At 41.5% G+C, this 17,680-nt stretch overlaps 1 protein-coding gene across 1 annotated transcript in view; it reads right to left on the bottom strand.

The window, feature by feature from the left end:
- Positions 1-17,680, bottom strand: part of ANTXRL (ANTXR like) — a 52,182-nt gene that overhangs the window by 7,274 nt on the left and 27,228 nt on the right. Inside the window, exons 13-17 of the mRNA XM_027672346.1 lie at positions 15,087-15,182; positions 14,664-14,702; positions 11,446-11,544; positions 10,158-10,325; positions 8,928-9,008 (exon numbers count right to left, since the gene is read on the bottom strand). Coding sequence (XP_027528147.1) covers positions 8,928-9,008; positions 10,158-10,325; positions 11,446-11,544; positions 14,664-14,702; positions 15,087-15,182 — 483 coding nt within the window. The remainder of the gene's footprint in view (positions 1-8,927; positions 9,009-10,157; positions 10,326-11,445; positions 11,545-14,663; positions 14,703-15,086; positions 15,183-17,680) is intronic.

Raw genomic sequence — 17,680 nt, 5'->3', positions numbered from 1 at the left:
AATCTACTAGGGAATTAAAATAGGAACTGTTTTGCAGTAAGATTAATAGCTGCAGTATCCCAGGCTACTGTAGCTTCTTTAATCAGAATACCAGGAGTTGAATACAATCAAGTACTGATAGTTTCCCAAGACACATGCATCTGCAGACACTATTCCCCAGTTCACAGTCCCAACTGTGCACAGCACCACTTGAAAGGAATGGGTCTTCTGGGCACAGTCTATTCAGTTAGATTTAACACCAGTGCAGAAACAAACTGAAGAGAAGGGGGCTACTGCCAATTTACCACTGGAGAAACCAGCCAATAATGAGGCATCTGAGGGAGGAATAACTCAGTCAGGGAAATCGGCCTTTTAAGCTAGGACCAGGACCCTTCAGCAAAATAAACTTTGTGCTGAACACATCCCTACCATCCAGCTCTCATGTGCCTGACTCCACTTTTTCAGCTTAGGCACGTAAGAAAAGCGACACAGAGAACCCATCCCAGTCTTGAAGACAGGGCTATTCCAATAATATGCATCACACTCCATTCAGCAAGGAACTGCATATTGTTTCCAGCCTTGCCTCAGCAAGGAAATGCAGCAATGGGCTACAAACACCTCCTGAAAGAATGGCCAGAGTCACAAGATATCTTGCAGGAATGCACAAAACATCACATGTCTTGGACCTTGCTGAGGCTGTGGCTGAAGTAATGCACAGTGCAGACTCATAACAAAGCCTGTTGATTGTGAGCCTTAAAAAATCTTAAGTGACAAAGGGAACAGAAAAAAAAAAACCACTGGGCATAATCAAAGTTAAGATCTATTAGATATACTTTATATCAGTACCAATCTCAAAGTACAGTCACACCAGACCAAATCCTACCCAAACCTCAGAGAAATACCTCAACTTAAACCTGCACTCACAACGTGCGATTTACTGCCTTCCTCTTTTCTGACAGCTTTTATGGAGGAGGATCCCAGAGTGGAGGAAGTGAGGAGAGCCACTGTCAGGTCATGTCATTTACTCAAGGTTATGCAGGGGAAAAAATGGTATTTACAAGTTCAGGACTCATGATTCACATCCCTTGTTTTAACCACAGCACCACACATTTCTACACTTGAATGCTGACCAGATTAGAATGTGGTTCAAGAAAAAAACAGCCGTGGTTGGTTTGCAAAAGATTTTCCTCCTTCCTTTGGCGTTTTCAGGGAAAAGGACATTGCATTTGTCCATCTTCTAGAATGGGGAGGGCTTTGAAGCTTAGCAACAAAAGCAACAAACATTTGCTGGGTGCAACAGGCTCAGCCTTGAGGTATTGGTGGCTTGCTGGCAGCAGCATATTAGGCCACAAAGGACTGTAACTGGTCTTGCTCAAACTATAATTAAGTGTCATCATGCTTTCCAGGGTGAATTATTTGACTGTCTCTTAGGAGCAAGCTGGGATTACAGTGTGTGCAAGGGAAGAGCACACTGCTCTTTACCTGCCTAGGGTACAGGATAATGATAGAGACTCAGAGATTTCTGGTGAAAATGGTTATTATTTTTCCTTGCCTCAGACAAAAATGTAAGGTCCTGGCCCACCACACAGGCTGCCTCTTTGTTTAGAGTCTGGAAACAGATACAAATATCCCCAATGCTTCTCTGGGTAACTGACCCTTAAATGGCTCTCCTGCTACCCAAAGCACATAGATGGTAAACCCACAGTTCACAACTTCCTCTGTGCTTATCTCACAAAGATTTTCTTCTCCTGGAATGGGATTCACACAGTTCATTGTCAATGCTGGCATACTGATAAAGCAAAGAAAATCTCTCCTCCCCCAAAAGCTCCTGTGTTACGATGGATGGCAGATCACCTTGGGACACAACTACCTTATTCTGCTGCAGAAACCTCCAGTGTTGCTGCAAAAAGCTAAAAGGTTTGCAGTCCTGTTGTTCCAGGAACAATTCCTATCCAAGACTAAAACTGGCATATAAAACTGGAACATTCAAAGCAAGACTAAGTTAATCTTAAGACCTAACATACATAGATCTAAGCTCTTCAGGTTGTCTAGTATCTTTGTGTTACTTGTACAGTGACAGACCATGATTTGAGCTTTTTTTTTGGTACCACGACATGAATCACAATAGTTTATACAGAAGAACAGAGACATCTGAAACTACAGCTCCTCTGTAGAATAAAGCAATACCTTTTGATTTTCAGTTATCACTCTGAACAATAACTTTAGTGTGAATATTAGTATGAATACATCATCTTACACACTATTTTTATTTCTGGAGCTCATGAAGTGCTCAAAGTGCTGTTAGGAACATGGTCTCACCCTCCTAGGATTTACTCTTCATCTCACTTATTACTGTGGAACTACAGTAGAACAGAAGTGAAGTAACTTACATAAGCTACAGCCAGTGTCAACCACAAGGCCAATCCTTCTTCTTCCTGTTGTGTGGTAAATAACACCAGCCCTGGGACTTGCACCCATCCTTCACAAGAAGGATGTTACCAAACATGCCTCTGTTTCCAAAAGACATGGACAGACTACTAGTTTAACCTGGCAGCATCTACCTCCAAAACCTATTTGTGAATTCCTCTTCCACAACAGAAATAACATGATCCTGGCACAAGTGAGAGGTAATGCAGTATGTGGGCTTCTTGCAGGACAGGAAATTCATTAGTCACTGATTACATGTTTCCAGCTGCAGCGCTCAGCACATCCTGGGAACTGTGCATTAGGACACTGGTCCCACACCAGAGAGCAAGAGCTTTTTTCCCCCTATGCCATCTCTGCTACAGCAGGAATGAACCTTACAGATACTGGTGTCCTTTGCAAAAAGAAAAAAGAAAGTAGTATAATGGGAGCTACATTTTCATGGAAAGTGACAAAGTGAGATCACCTACTGCAGCAGGCAATGTCCCTGTCTCATTAATTTTTCAGCGGCTTATGAAGATAATTGGCTCCAGAAAGGTTAAGCAAAGGGAGAAAAGCCCCAGTGATAGTCTGAAGGAGCTGTGTGTTGCTTTTCCAGCACCCTGTGTAGCTCTGCCAATTATTACTTGGGCAATTACAACACATCTCCAAGCAAAAGGCAGGGAAGCCTATTAAAAGCCATTACTTGGTCTTGAAGAGAAGTAATTAGAATGAGCTCCACATAGCACTGGTACGTGGGCAGCTACCGTGGAGTGACAGGCAGTTGCTGCCATCACTGTGGGTTGCATTCAAACTGCTGACCACCTGTAGGCAGCAGCTATAAAGTAATTACTAGTCATTAATAATCCATAAGCTTGGTGTCCCATTATTCATCTATGGAGTCCCAACTGCCTGGCAGAACACTACACCTCACAGCTGTAAGGAAAGTAAATACATGTGTTCTCATTATTATTTTGCTGTTGGGAAAACCACAGCACACAGATGTCATGGTCAGCACTACAAGGAATCACGGAAAATTTTAGGGTAATCAGACCTTCTGGGTTTTAACAAATCTATCAGATTAAGAGTGATCACTGTTGAAAGGGATGCACAGAATAAGGAACCCAAATACTCTTCATTTCAAAGGCTGCTGTTTAAAATTCCAACTGTTATGCCTTGCTCAAAGTCACACAGTAACTTAATGGTGAAAACTTGAAAGGAGCCAGTCATGGTTTCTAAAATGACCAGCAGCTCCTAATTTGTGACATTTTTGGCTGCACAACAGCCTTTTTATCTTCAGTTTTATGGAGCAGAAAAAGGAAAAAAAGCTTTCAGAGTTTTGTACATCAGCCTGCTTCTAGTCTCCCCTTCCCCAGGGAAGGGCTTTACATGTGCAAAACCACAGGGTAGTACTGCTAAAGCATTGCTTTTTATTAAGTGAAGTCTCATCAGTATACAAGGGTGGTGATGACAGCAAAATCTAGTCTACACTCTAACTCTGTTTGAGTAACAAAATTTGCAGTGACAATAACGAGATCACTTTCTAAGTCTTTAAAGTAAAACAGGAATTCTGTCTGAGGAGAAAAATGTTGGATTTTAGTCAAGGTTTCTGGTAAACTGAGCCTCTAAGAATTTCCTGTGTCAGTATGTGTTGAGAGGCAAGATGGAATGGATTTGCTGAAAGCAGCTACTAAACAGACCATTTGAAAGAAGCACCTCACCCTCCTCTCTGCATATACTGGGGGTTTCAATGTTTACTTGCTGGCATTGGTAACAGCCCCACTTTTGATCCATTAGGCCAAGGGGAAGAGCCTGAAACTTACATTTTATAGAGACTACTGACATCCTGCCCTACCAGCTACTGTGGTTTCTATGAAATACTTCAAGATAACCAGACATTAGTATTTCCCAAACTCCAATCTTCATAGCAGGCCCCTGCAAGCTCAGAAGGAGAGTAACATAGTGATGGGAAAGTCCTCAATGAAGTCAGAGTATCTTGAGCAACACACAGGTCATCAGGCCATACAGCCAGTCTGACATATTGCCTGTTGATGCATAAGCAGTCTCCGTACTTCAGAGCTTTCTTGGGCCAAAAGAGTGACTGCTGGTCCTCTAAAACCTAGATTTCTGGGGGAGGAAGGGACATATAGCAGCCTAGCTCCAAGGGGTCCATCACTGCAGCAGTGGCACAAATGCCTGTGAAGGCTTCACCTTTGTACATTCCTTCAAGGCAGAAAGCCCAGCAACCCACCGCAGACCCACTGGCCCTTTTCCGTCTCTTCACTCCTCTGCTGATGCTGTCTGAGAGCTCAGCAAAAATCCATCCCACAAATAACAGCCTAGCTGCTAATGATGGGGTAGAGCTAAGTGTGTTTATCCATTGCTGTCCCATCTTGATGCAACAGAAACTCCTGCTAGAGTTGACCTGAGGAAGCCAAGTGAGGAGGATCCTGTGACCCTTTACTGAGATTCTTGCCAAACTAATAACAAATTTCAGTGGTGGTGCCATGATATGATCTTGAATGAGGACCAAGAGGAGAAGGTGTCTGTGGAGCCAAGACAAACACTGTGGGCACAGCTCCCAGGAGAAGAGGCAGAGCTTGTGCTTAGCTGGTTTTCTTTAAATAAAAAAAAGCTCCTGTGACTTTCACAGCCAGTCCTATCAATGTCTTCCTGCCTAATATTCATGAGTCATCCATCCTGAGATCCTTTTCTGGGTAAATTTGTGGCAGGCATGAGCCAGGGCAGGGAAGCTCTTGGAGCCTCAGCCAGCTCTGCAGCAAGGCATCCAGAGCATGATGCTTCCAGCAGCTCAGTTCCTGCAGCATGAGAGGAACAGCATAAGGAGGCTGGTGACAAGCCCATTGCTCCCAGAGAGCAGCACTGCATGGCACCACTTGGTCTCAACCAAGGGGAGGGGCACAGAAACAAAAACTAAGAGAGAAAACAAGAAGAGGAAGAAACCACAGAAGGAAATGGAAGGGAATGTCTAGGGCAGGAGCCGAAGTAAGGCACAGGTAAGGAAAAGAGCAGGTGGTTTGGGAATAGCAAGAGGACCATGATGAAGGAAGAAGCACAGATGGATGAACAGCAGACCTGGTCACCCAGAGCAAAGGACAACAGAAATCCCTTGCAGCAGTCAGTCCTGTATTCATGCACATGCTTCAGCTTGTATTTCCACTGCAAGGCTCTCACATACACTCTGGAATGGGTTTCACCACATATATATATATATATATATATATATATATACACACACACATATATATATACATATATATATATATACATATATATATATATATGTATATATAAACAGTGACATTTTAACTTTGCTTCATTATGGGAGTGGAGAAGAAGTCATGATTTAAAACCCCGGGGTAGCAATACTGCCTTTGCTGTGTGGTTTGTAGATCCAAAGAGAAGAGGCCTGTGTTGTAGGGGAAGATGCTGAACAGCTGTGAAAAAGTGTAGCAGAATTTTGCTTCTCTGTGACAAAGGCAGATACATTGGTAAATATACAAAAACCAACAAAGCTATTACAGAAAGTTTTTCTACAAATATTTTTCAAATTTTTTGGGGGGGAATAAAAGCTCCCAAACCACAGTATTCATTTTCAAATGGTAAGAGAAATTACACTTTTCAAAACATTTTTAAAGATTTTTTTTTTAATGCCAAAACCAAAAACAACTTGTCATCTTCCCCCTGTCCCAGAAGCCTCATGAAAAATTTTTCTCCCTGTACTGTGGATGTTCTCTTCTCCATAATTAGTATTTACATTATGCAGAAAAAAGTGGTTTGCTATAATTTCATCCAGTGTCTGCAAGAAGGAAACATATGCCCAACTGAAGCAGTAAAAATGGAAAATGAAAACTTTTTTTTTCAGTGGAGGTAAACTGTGAAAAAAGTTTGGAAAATGTAACTACAGTGAATCTTGTTACAGTAGGAAACAATCTATATCTCTGGTAACCCCTAAAAATATAAAGGTAATTCTTTGACTCATTCTGGGAACTTCAGAGATAGGAATTTTCCAAGTTATGAATCCAAATGTCACTCTCAAAACAGAGTTAAATTGTGTTTCTTCTGCTTTCTAAGTTTTACTGAACAATCAAGACAGCTATAAAACAACCTTAAAATATAACAAAAAAGGCACACTTAAAAACCACAAAGAACTCTTTCCCCTGCCCCCCACCTGCCCCAATCCCTCAAAACCCCACAAATCTAAGCAATCCCTCACTCCAGGATCACCACGCAGCCTCTGGATGTCACAGTCTGGAAGAACACCATGCATTCAGGCATGTCAGGCTGAACTTTCATGTCTGCCCAATACTACACTAAATCCATTGACTGCTGTCAGCACAGTTGTACACGAGTGACCTTGTCTCCTTCTAGGGTGAGTCAAGCAGAGCTGTGGGCTTGTTCCTGGGGCTGCCAGGCTCCTCCATCTCTGCATAACCAGAGTTCCAAGGTCTCCGTGCTGCTGGTCACTCACAGCACTGGCCTGATCTTCCCATTCTTCAGCCACAAAGTGTGTGCACGTGTGTGTTTACTCACAGACACTTAATGTGTACATACAGGTATATTTATACGCATATCCCCACCAAAAAACTAACTTACAAGGAGTCAATTCTCCACTGAGAGACTGTTACTAGAGGAGTTACCCAAACAATAAATAATAGCCTTGCTCCTTTCTACACTAATTTTCTCCATGAAATGCAGGCCTGTGATTTTTTTTTTTAACAGCAGAAGGATATCATTTTCTTGTTTCAATATTCTTCAGCCTTAGTTAATTTCACAGGCCAGGGAACAGAGATGATTCTATGATTCCACTGAATCTGGCTCAATAGGATTCTTTCCACCCTATTTCCCAGATGTACATTTGATTTTTCTAATGTTCTCCCCGATACAATAATCCTACAGCTCACTCTGTTTTACATTGCCTCTTTTCAGCCCCTTGCTCTCCTCGCAGCAGAGCTGAAAGGCAAGGAACTGAGGATCCCTGTTCAGAGTCAGCCCCCTGCATGTTTCTGGACCATGCAGGCTAACAGAGGCTCTGTTGTGCTCTGCACTGATAGAAATGTCCCAGTCAAGGGAGTGAAAGGCAGAGGATAGATTCATATTATACAATGTTAGCTATCAAAATACAGCTGGACCTAAAGAGCCTATTCAGAACCTCTAGATCGTGCTTTAAAAGCAAATAAGGTGTCTCAAACAGCTGCCTTGAAAATGCAGCTTAGTGAAACAGTTAAGACCATTTTACAAAGTAGCATAAGAAGCTGGGTTTGTTCTATTAGTTTCCTTAAAAGCCAAAAGAAAAATGCAAGAGATTAAACTTTAAATACTGAAGTGGCATATTTGGTTAATAACTAGACAAATGCCATAACAGGATTTTGCCAAAAGCCAGAAACATGCAAATTATTTGCCCTAGATGATGCAAATTAGGGCTAGTTTTAAATTTTGTTATTAACTTTGAAAACCTGTTATTAGGTGTGAAAGTCACACAGGCAAACAGGCCCAGCATTAGGGCCTCTGTACCACTCCTACACCAGAAAAGCACTTTATGGCCCCTATTGCCACAACTCTGTAACTCCTTCCCCTGAGAGCAAAGGTGATGAAATGTATGGAGTCTGGCCACAGGGAAGAGAAAGATGCTGCCATCTCTGCTTAGTCCTCATGTTTCGAAGTGCCATCACAGAAAGCCAAACCTGAAAGTGCAACAGCACTCAATTCTTAGAGAGCTGTCCCCTCAGAATAACAAAATAGAGACAACCATAATGGTGCCAGGCTCTCATGAGGAAACTGAGAGCTCTGAACTGAGCTATTGCCAGTGACCAGGCACAGTACACAGACATCTTTGTGGCTCTTTGTGGCTCTAGAAGGCTCAAACTCCCTGCTTCCTCCCACAAGGAATCTACTCCTGACCTATTTTTGGCCAATAGACTTCATGAAGGCAGAAGATACTCTCTGCCTATACATAGGATATGATTGTGAAATGTGTCTGCACAGAATTCAACAGCAACTTTGCTCTCCATTAACCTATTTGTTTTTTCATTACCTGTAGAGTTCATGATTTCTCTCATTAATCACTAAACTCCAATATTAAAGCCGAGAAACATTTTTATGAAGTTGAGTAGAAAACATAATTACTGTTGTAGAACAACCACTGCATATTAAATTTAAAACAAGCAGAACCCACAAGCAAAGAACCTGTCTTTTGACTTCAACATATTTGTCCTGGAAAAAGAAAAAAGGCAAAGAATTTATATGACTGAAACAGTTCTCATATACTATTGTCAACAGCCAGCTCCTTCTTAATTCTGCTCAAATTATCACAGTGGAGACATCGCCGTTGACCTTTTGGGACAATACTTTTAAACAGATGTCACAGCAAACATTTTAGCTTGTTTTGAAATATCTGTTTCTTGTCACAAATTTTTTGCTTTTAGCTTTAGGGTTACGTGAAAAGAAACAAGCTTACCAAAAAAAAAAAAAAAGATGGGCTGCTAACAGAGGAGTGACATGCCAGTGCATTTGTGATACCTTACCTTATCCCCTGGCTGTGGTCTCATGAGAGAGACTTGATCATAGCCCCGTCGAACCAAAGCCCACAGTGCGTCAAGTTTGCCCTGGAAAAAACCAACAAGATATGATCAAGAAATTTGGTGAAAATAGCATGAGATGAAACTACAGGTGAGTTAATACAGCTTTCCTGTATTAAACTGTCTGCACACACACTGGTCCTGTGCCCTTGCCCTCTGTACACTGCTTATCTGGACAACCAGAAGGACCTCTATGGGGTAGCACATACCCAATATGCAGTGGGCCAAATTCTGTCTGCTCAAAACTCACTGAGGATGACAGCAGTTTAATGTGAGCAACTCCCTTAAGAGAGACAATCAGACAGGTGTTACATTAAGGTATTAATGTTACTTGAGGTGTTACAAAAGGCAAAACAAAACTACTGTACTTATGGGGAGAGAGCTGGAACACTGATAAACAGCCACAAAGCTTTAAAATTCACAGATATTTTCCTGACAATAAATTCAAGCACTGTTTAATTCATCTGTGACTATGGTGGGGAGGGGAGAACTCATCCCACAGAGCACTGTTTTGGGACATGGTCACAGATTTCTGGGATGAGCATGGTATGCTGCTCCCTTGGCCATGCCAGCCCTCCAGTTTTCTTCTCTGTAAGCAGAGATAACAGCTATTCCCTGCCTTAAGGGTTGTGTGAGGACACATACATTAAAAGACATTGAAACACTAGATACTATAATTACACGGGGGAAAATGGGGATGAAAGCGTGGAGAGACTGAGTGACTTGCCCAAAAATCAAACACTTGGTCTTGTGGCTGAACTAGAGGGAAACAGAGCTGAACTCCAACCCAAGGCCTTAGCCACGATACAGTCAAAGCAAAGATGGTGCACTTTATCTGATTCTCTTTTCGACTGCCTTGACATGGCACAAAACAGCATCTTGTCCCACAGCAGGAGCTGAGCAATCTGCTGTTACAATCCACACTGTACCTGGAAAGAGAGTGTGAGCTGAGGAAAGGATTATATCTGCTCATGCCCTTCACTCTTCCTCAAAAAAACTATGGCAATACAGTGCCAGGTGAGATGCATGTTCCAAGAAACAAGCAAAGTTGAGGATTAACAGCTACTTTTCCAAATAGGCTTTCCCAGCTCTGCAGAAAGATTTTGCTAAGGAAGCGGGATGTAGTATCATATATGATGTGAGAGACTTGATAAAAATGAGGGTCAGACACATTACCTTGATGGGAGTGTACCATTTTCGCTGGGAAGGTGGTTTTCTCACATGGGGCTTCTTTGGCTTGGGTTCCCATGGCTCATACTCCTGTTCTGGCAACTTAATAATAGCGTTTTTGGGTTTCTCCAATTTTGCTCCTTCCTCCGTTGACCCCTTGTCTCCCCATCGCACCTGAAGACAGGAGAGCACACTGTAAGTAGAGACACTTCACCAGTCCCCACCAGTAAGTGGTTTCCACAGACATTAATCTAGTTCCCATTGGATGTCCCAGCGCCACCAGAAATGAAGTCAAATTTATCAAAGCACCGAACTCCCACCGTAATCAGAAATACACATTTAAGAGTAAAATAGTCTCATTCAAAAGCTTCTTGAACTACTAGCCTTTTCACCTTCCAGTAATTTAAAGTGGTGTGGGAATTCACAGCATCTGGGGCAGATGGGAGTCATTAAGGTTGGAAAGATCTGTAAGCTGATTGAGTCCAACTGTCCAACCATTAACCCAGCAGCACCACGTATGCCATTAAACCGTATCTCAAGTGCCACATCCACACACCTTTTCAACACTTCCAGGGATGGTAATTCCACTTCCCTGGACAGCCTGTTCCAACTCCTGATTACCCTTTAAGTGACATTGCTAGAAGTCATCTTTAGGCCCTCAGCTGCTACAGGTGAGTGACAATCCACTGACTCCCTGGAATGTACATGCCACAGGACACCACAAGGCAGATTTTTTTCACAGTGACACCTCACTTACACTTCAAGACTGACTTGTGCATGAATTGGATTTGATTCATTGGCCAGTTTCAACATAGATGTGTTTTTGTGTATCAGGAGTTAATGCTTAACTGGAAAAAAACAAATGCAAAAGAAAAAGAAAAATCACTGGTTTAAATTCCCTAAACCAACTGCCTTCAGCATTTGCATAGATGGCACGCTCAAATATTTAAAACCAGAGTAACCCTGCCTCAAGTCTTTCTGACAAGAGAACTGGACACAACTGCACTGAAGAGTTTGACTGGGTAAATTAAAACCTCTTTTGGTGTTTATCTCATTTCTTACCCTGCAAATTTTCTCTGGCTCATAATGCTAGATTCATTTAATTATTCATGCAAATGATAGCAGCTTGATCTCTGTTACTTGGACAGCAGGTGCAAATCAGGTGGACAAGCCCTAATTAAATCCCAGCCTCCAGTCCATCAAGGTACCTTTTCAAAAGTCACATAAAAAAATATTGGTACAATTTTTAACTAAATGTGATGGGTTTTACAACACTAAAGAATAAGCCACACACCTCCATCCTCTTAATCCCACCAACACCTCGACCTCCATAATAAGATGCATCCACGGTTGGCCACTTTTTCTTTGGTAATCCATCTTCATCATCTGATTCCTGTGGGAAAGACAAGGAGATATTACTGCTGTTCTCACATAAACAGCAAAAACTATGGAAAACAGCTGAATATCCTATGGTCCAACCCTTGGATATCTGGCTTTGTGTGTTATGTTTATTTGCTGATCAAAAAAAAAAAAAAAATAAAAGTCTCTTGTCTCTGCAGCTGCAATTTTAACTAGGGAAGCCAAAGAAGACTGTCTGTTCCTCTCTCCAGGCAGCTTTTATTTAGTCAAATATGCACTGAGCTCCAAAATCCCAACTGACTTGTAAGGGATGGCAAAATGCAGATGAATCTTACACTATACTGGATTGCCACTATGCTATGCAGAAAATGCAGCAATCAGTTAGCCCAAAGAAATAATTTATTAATTGCACTTTTAGAAATTAATGTCACCTAACAGAGGAAAACACAGTGAGTTTTCTACACGTGCATCAGACCCTTTTCTCATGGCAGCTGTAACAAGTTATTCTATACCACTTGATTCTTTGCAGGGTCTGGCTCAAGCTGTACAGTTTGAAACCAGAAACCAGACAGGAGCATCTCCAAATTGTCAGGGAGCTCAGATCCAGAACAATTATAAACACTGCAGGTTATTTTTCAGGAACATGCAAGTAGAATCAGGGACTTACTTCAGGTTCATTTTCTGTTCTTGCTTAACTAAAAACTGGCAGATATTTCTGGTTCGACAACCCTGGGGACACATCTCCAGCTCTATCATCTTGAGCCAGTGGAAGTCACTGATATATGAATAGATTTCTCAGACTCCTCATCATTACACTAAGTCAAGGCACCTGAAAGTCACACCATGACACTCTCCAGGTACACACATAAATGAGGAAAGGGCACAACAAGCCTCCTACAATATTATTTTCATTCCTCACACACTAACAAAGACAAATAACTATACCTCATGCTGGTATGCAGATGTGTGTGCTGCTCTTGGACTGGCCATGCACAGTGCTCTCTGCTAATTTTCATCAGTACAGGTATGTTTCTAAAAACACTACCGGGACTTAGCTTTTAATAAAAAAAAATAATTTAAAAGAATCAAGTGAAATCCAAATACTGTAGATGGACATAAATTACTGTCACATTACTAGCTGACAGTTTCTCAAAATTGCCTTTTGTGTTTCTATTGGAATATATCAGGAATTGACAGCCCAAAAGTCAAGAATAGTTTTTTAAAAACATGATTTAATTTTTATTTGTTTGTATTTAGCTCTTAGATTATGCCTTGGAGAAAGGATCCATCAGTTATTCAGTGACATGTGATCTCCCAGCTATGGTTCAACGGGTCAATTCCTCCAATAAATTCTTTAGTATGGCCAGGCAAGGCTAGAGTTGACATTTCCATGAACTAGTAAGGGGAGCTTGAGTTTGGGGTTTTTGTTGTTTTGTTTTGGCTTTTCGGTTTGGTGTTTTTTTATGATTTATTATTATTATGTTTTGGTTTTATCCTAATTCAGGGAAATAAATATACAAGAAAGGTATTGTGGTTTGGTGTTGGGTTTTGTTGCTGTTTCAGTTAGTTGGTTTTCTTAAAGAGTATGACAAATGCACAAATTTTATCCCACTTCATGCCACATCTAAACCAGTACCCAGTGAACTACATCAGCATTTTTAATACATTTATATTTAATTGTGAACCTGAGTACTATGTAAAATACTCTGCCTCTTCTATGAGATATAACACAGATTTCAAGCGTTCATGTGTAACAGCTCTTGCTGCTGGCGAGCCTGACACTGGCAAGACACAGTTAATAATGATGGCTGATATTTTTCCAGCTAATACAGGATTTATATGAAATATCCCCTATATTGAACATACAGAAAAGAAACATTTACAGCTACCACATGGAAATCTAATGCTTGTGGTTTAGAACAAGTTTTACATAACTATATACAGTTTAAGAGCAGCAACACCAAACTGCATCAGCTAAAGGGCAAGTCACCATACCTAGAGAGGCTAGTGCTAAGTGTAATGAAACAACAATCCATACTGGATAAAGACAAGGCCAAGTAAAGAGACGGATAACATCTGTATTCTGCGTTATTCCTGGAGGCTTACATCAGTTTAGTCTCTTTTTTTGCATTTAAAATTTCTGCTGATGAGAATAATTGCAAAGCATCTGGGAACTCTGCTGCAGGGGTGTAATGCTCTCTGCAACCTTCAAACACAGCATGGCTGCAATTGCACATTTTGTGATAACACTAATCACACTAAAAACATGAATTTTAGTGTGTATTCTGAAATTAAATTGTTACAGTGCTGCCACTCAGAACAAGCAACAGGATCACATACACAGTAATGGTGGCCTCTAGCAACCTCAAAACAGCAGCTGTTGTTGCCTCCTCATACTCATGCCAAGTTACAGTAAGTTAGCAGCAAACTGTAAGATTCTCTTGTGGGTTACCAAGTGCTTTTCCATCATTTAACTGTCTATGCCTATGAAAGAAATAAAGGCAGGCATAAGTTTTCTCTGGAGTAATTTTATTTACTACTTCTATTTTAGTACAGTGCAACTAAGCTGAGGTCAGGGTCAGTGAGTTACTGTCTCCAAAAGAGCTAAATAGAACCCTGCCTCAAACAGCACAACCTAAATGGTGAAAGGCTAAATGTCCTTCCAAAGGTCACTCTGCAGAAAAGCCACTGCCAGGGCAGGCTTTTGTCTCCCTCTCCTGTAGCAAAGCTACAAGAATTTGGCCTTTGCTGTCCTTTCTTCCAGCTGCCGGACTGTTCCTTACTGCCAATCTGCGCTAAACTCCTGCTGAGAACAATGTCAGCTTTACTGGAGGAGGGACAGCTGTCAGCATAGCCTGAGAAGCAAAGATTTGCTTACACACCTGTTTGAAGCACAGCAGAAGGAACAAAATACCATAGGAACTGTTGGTCTGTGGACTTCTGAGTTATGCAATTATTTTCTCTCTGGATGGAAGCAGCCTTGTCATATGTATATAAAGAGGCCAGAAGGCAGAAATAACTGCCCTGACCGAGAGGATTTCCTTTCACAGCCTTCAAGGTGTCATTAAGACACCTACAGGGGTGACATTCCTGGCAGCACAATACATTACAGTGGCTGCAGAAAGTGCAACAGCTCCAAAATAGCATACTCACAGGCTCTGGGGGTGGTGGTGGTGGCGGCTCCTTGATCACCTGGAATATACAAATATTGGGAGAAATCTGAGACAATGGTAGGATTCATCCATCTCAATGCTTTGTTCTCTTTGTTTTCTTGAGCATATCACAAATGAGTTGTTGTGCTTCATTCTCGTACATTCAATCCCTACAGAAACTTAAGTGACACCCACAAGCTTACTTAAACTTCTCATTCAGTGTAAAAATCACATATGCCTTGAAACAATCAAAAACCCAGACTAGAGTGGCTTCAACAAGCACTTTAAGCAACTTATTGAATCAGGGCTTTACAAATATGGCAACATTTTTCTTAAACAGTTAACCACCACTCCAACACTTTAGCTGTGTGCTTTTGCCAAGAATAGATAAAACTAAGTCAATAGAATAAACAACTGTACTTACCACTGTGCAGCAAAGGGGCCAAAACCACCACAGTAGAGCCAGAGCCAGCAGCAGAAAGAGAATCAGGAGAGCAATGAAAAGGATGGTCCCAGTCAGCTGCAAATAAGATGATTATATCTCGGTTATCTGCGTATGTCTCAAAGAAGGCAGGAGTCCTGAAGTTACACATTTAGAATCAACTTTCACTCATTACAAGGTCTCAGGAAGATTGTGATCTTAATTTTCATTAAGATCATAACAGTATTTGATGTGACAAACCTGTATTTGAAGCCACAAAATTAGGGGAGCATCTCCTGTTTTGCAGTGTGTATATGTATAATTTATGTATGAATTTTTGGTATGTTTATAGCCCATTAGATTCAAGAGTGTCAAATTTGTATACAACCCATTTTGTGCTGACAGGTCCCTTAATACTGTCAGAGGGGCATTGTAAACTACATCACCACAGACTCTCAGGCGTGCAGAATAACCTTTCATCACTAGAGATGCAGAATATGCAAATGCTGATATCCAAAGATTGGGAATATTGGAGCAAGACCTTATGGATAACTGTTCACATATCAGTATCACAGAACAGAGAACAACTTACTTGCCCAGAGCATCAGCTCCAAGCCTGCACACACAACCCTTGCCTGAGTGATTATGCAAACTAGTCAATAATGCTGTTGGTTCTTGGTATGCTTCTTAGGGCTGGTTTGACAATTTTTAATGAGATGCTGTAATCATTATCTTAAGCATTTCTGATTCTTATATTCCACTGATCCCTCTGCAGAGAACAGTGGGACTCTGGGGATGGATAGCTAAGGGTCTACCTTCAAAATCCAACTTCTTTTCTTTAAAATTACCAGAAGAAAAAAAAGTAAGTTTTAACACTTGAAATTAGCTTTCCAGAGCAGGTAGGCAACTAAAGAGAATCACAGCTCTGATTTTTCCAGATAAATCTTGATCGATCCTTTGAACTTGTAGCATTTCACATCAGTGCATTCAGAAGAGGCATTAACTCTATGTATTGCTCTGATGATTACAGGAATCAAGTTTTCATATGCTCCTTTGCTCCCGCAGAACACACAGAGCACATGGCTTTTGGAAATTACACACTTGTCACAGATGGGCAGTGCTGGGATGTGCCCTATCCTTGGCACTGGTTTCGGGAATGATGTTAAGATTAGCTCCAGCTATGTTTAAATTTTTTTTTAACTGGGAAAGAAACCTCTCAAATGGTAGAGTTTCAGAACTTGAGAAGAGGTTCAATTCACCAGCAACTGGGTAACAAAGACTAGGCAAAACTTGGCAGCAAACTAGAGGAGAGCCTGGGTCTAGGAAGATTTGAAAAGGGCTTGAAGAAAGGTCAGTGAATCAGGTTGAGGAAATAAGAGTTGGCTAGAAAGGAAGCTGTAAGAGATTTTCAAAGAAGGATAGGTGGGAGGATAAAGGGAAAGAAAGCAAATTCCAAAAAAGGCTTAGAGATGATAAAGTCCATGAGATTCACCCTATTAAATCTGAAACTACTTACTGAATTCCCATGATGTCAGAAACTGATCCTTAGTCCCTTCTTACAAAAGGGGCTGTTCTAAGTGCATTTGTTTTCCCTTCAGACAATGAAAAGGCTGAGGGCGGAAAAGAAAGTATCAGTTGATAAGAACTTGCAAAATCTGGATGAGATCCCAAGTGATTGAGTTGGGTGGTAGCTAGTTCTTTCTCAGGCCAAATCCTAGAGCTGTCAGGACTGATGTGTTCAATATGGGACTAACACAAACACAGCACCTACTTCACGCCTTTAGGTGGGTAACCCAGTACCCCCTATCTGTGTCACAGCATCACCATCCCTCCACTGCTCCATGGCCTTTTGTTATAAATACAACAAATTGACCTGTTTGGGATAAGCTATTTAGCTCACGTTCATTTGGTCAGGGAGCAGCTGGAGTGCTGCAACATGTGTACCAGACTCCCTGCTCAAAGAAGTCCTGTTAGAGGACACACTACCCAGCTGCAGTTCAGCACTACAGCCCCCCTCTCTGGCCCTCCTAAGGCCCCATGTAGCACTAAAGCATCTGGAAAACAAATACTTGAAGAGGTATTAATTCCCAGTGAAGTCAGTTTGGTGAGAAAAGGGTGAGTAAAAATCAAGTATAGCTTTAGGAAGTATCGTTGCACTCCTTAAAAGAAATACAAGCACAGTACCACAAGCAGTACCACTGCTACTATTACTCCAAACACACATTACCTCCTTGTTCTGTCACCTTTGTTCTCAGGCATTGCTTTTCTCATGCTAACTGCACATATAAATCGCTGTTTGCCACAGAAGCTCAGGAGCTGCTGGCAGCAAGAAGCTAGTCTTCTTTCAATGATTTTAATGACACAAAGCATCACAGTGAAGCTGGACTTTGAAAAGAAAATAGCAGACTTCATGCAGCTGAACAGAAATAAGCATCGCAGTCACACAGAGGCTTTAGGAGTAAAGTGAAGATACTTACTGTATAGAAAGGACAGAAGGACCAGCTGGGGAGGAGAGCTGAGCAGGCCAGCTGACTGCCACCCACAGAAAAGGAAACAGGAGAGGAAAGGAAATAGAAGGAGTCTCTAAAACGAGAAGA

The sequence above is a fragment of the Neopelma chrysocephalum genome, unplaced genomic scaffold (genome assembly GCF_003984885.1).
Source record: "Neopelma chrysocephalum unplaced genomic scaffold, ASM398488v2 Primary Assembly neopelma1_97390, whole genome shotgun sequence".
NCBI lineage: Eukaryota > Metazoa > Chordata > Aves > Passeriformes > Pipridae > Neopelma > Neopelma chrysocephalum.
This window is presented reverse-complemented; position numbering and strand designations above follow the sequence as displayed.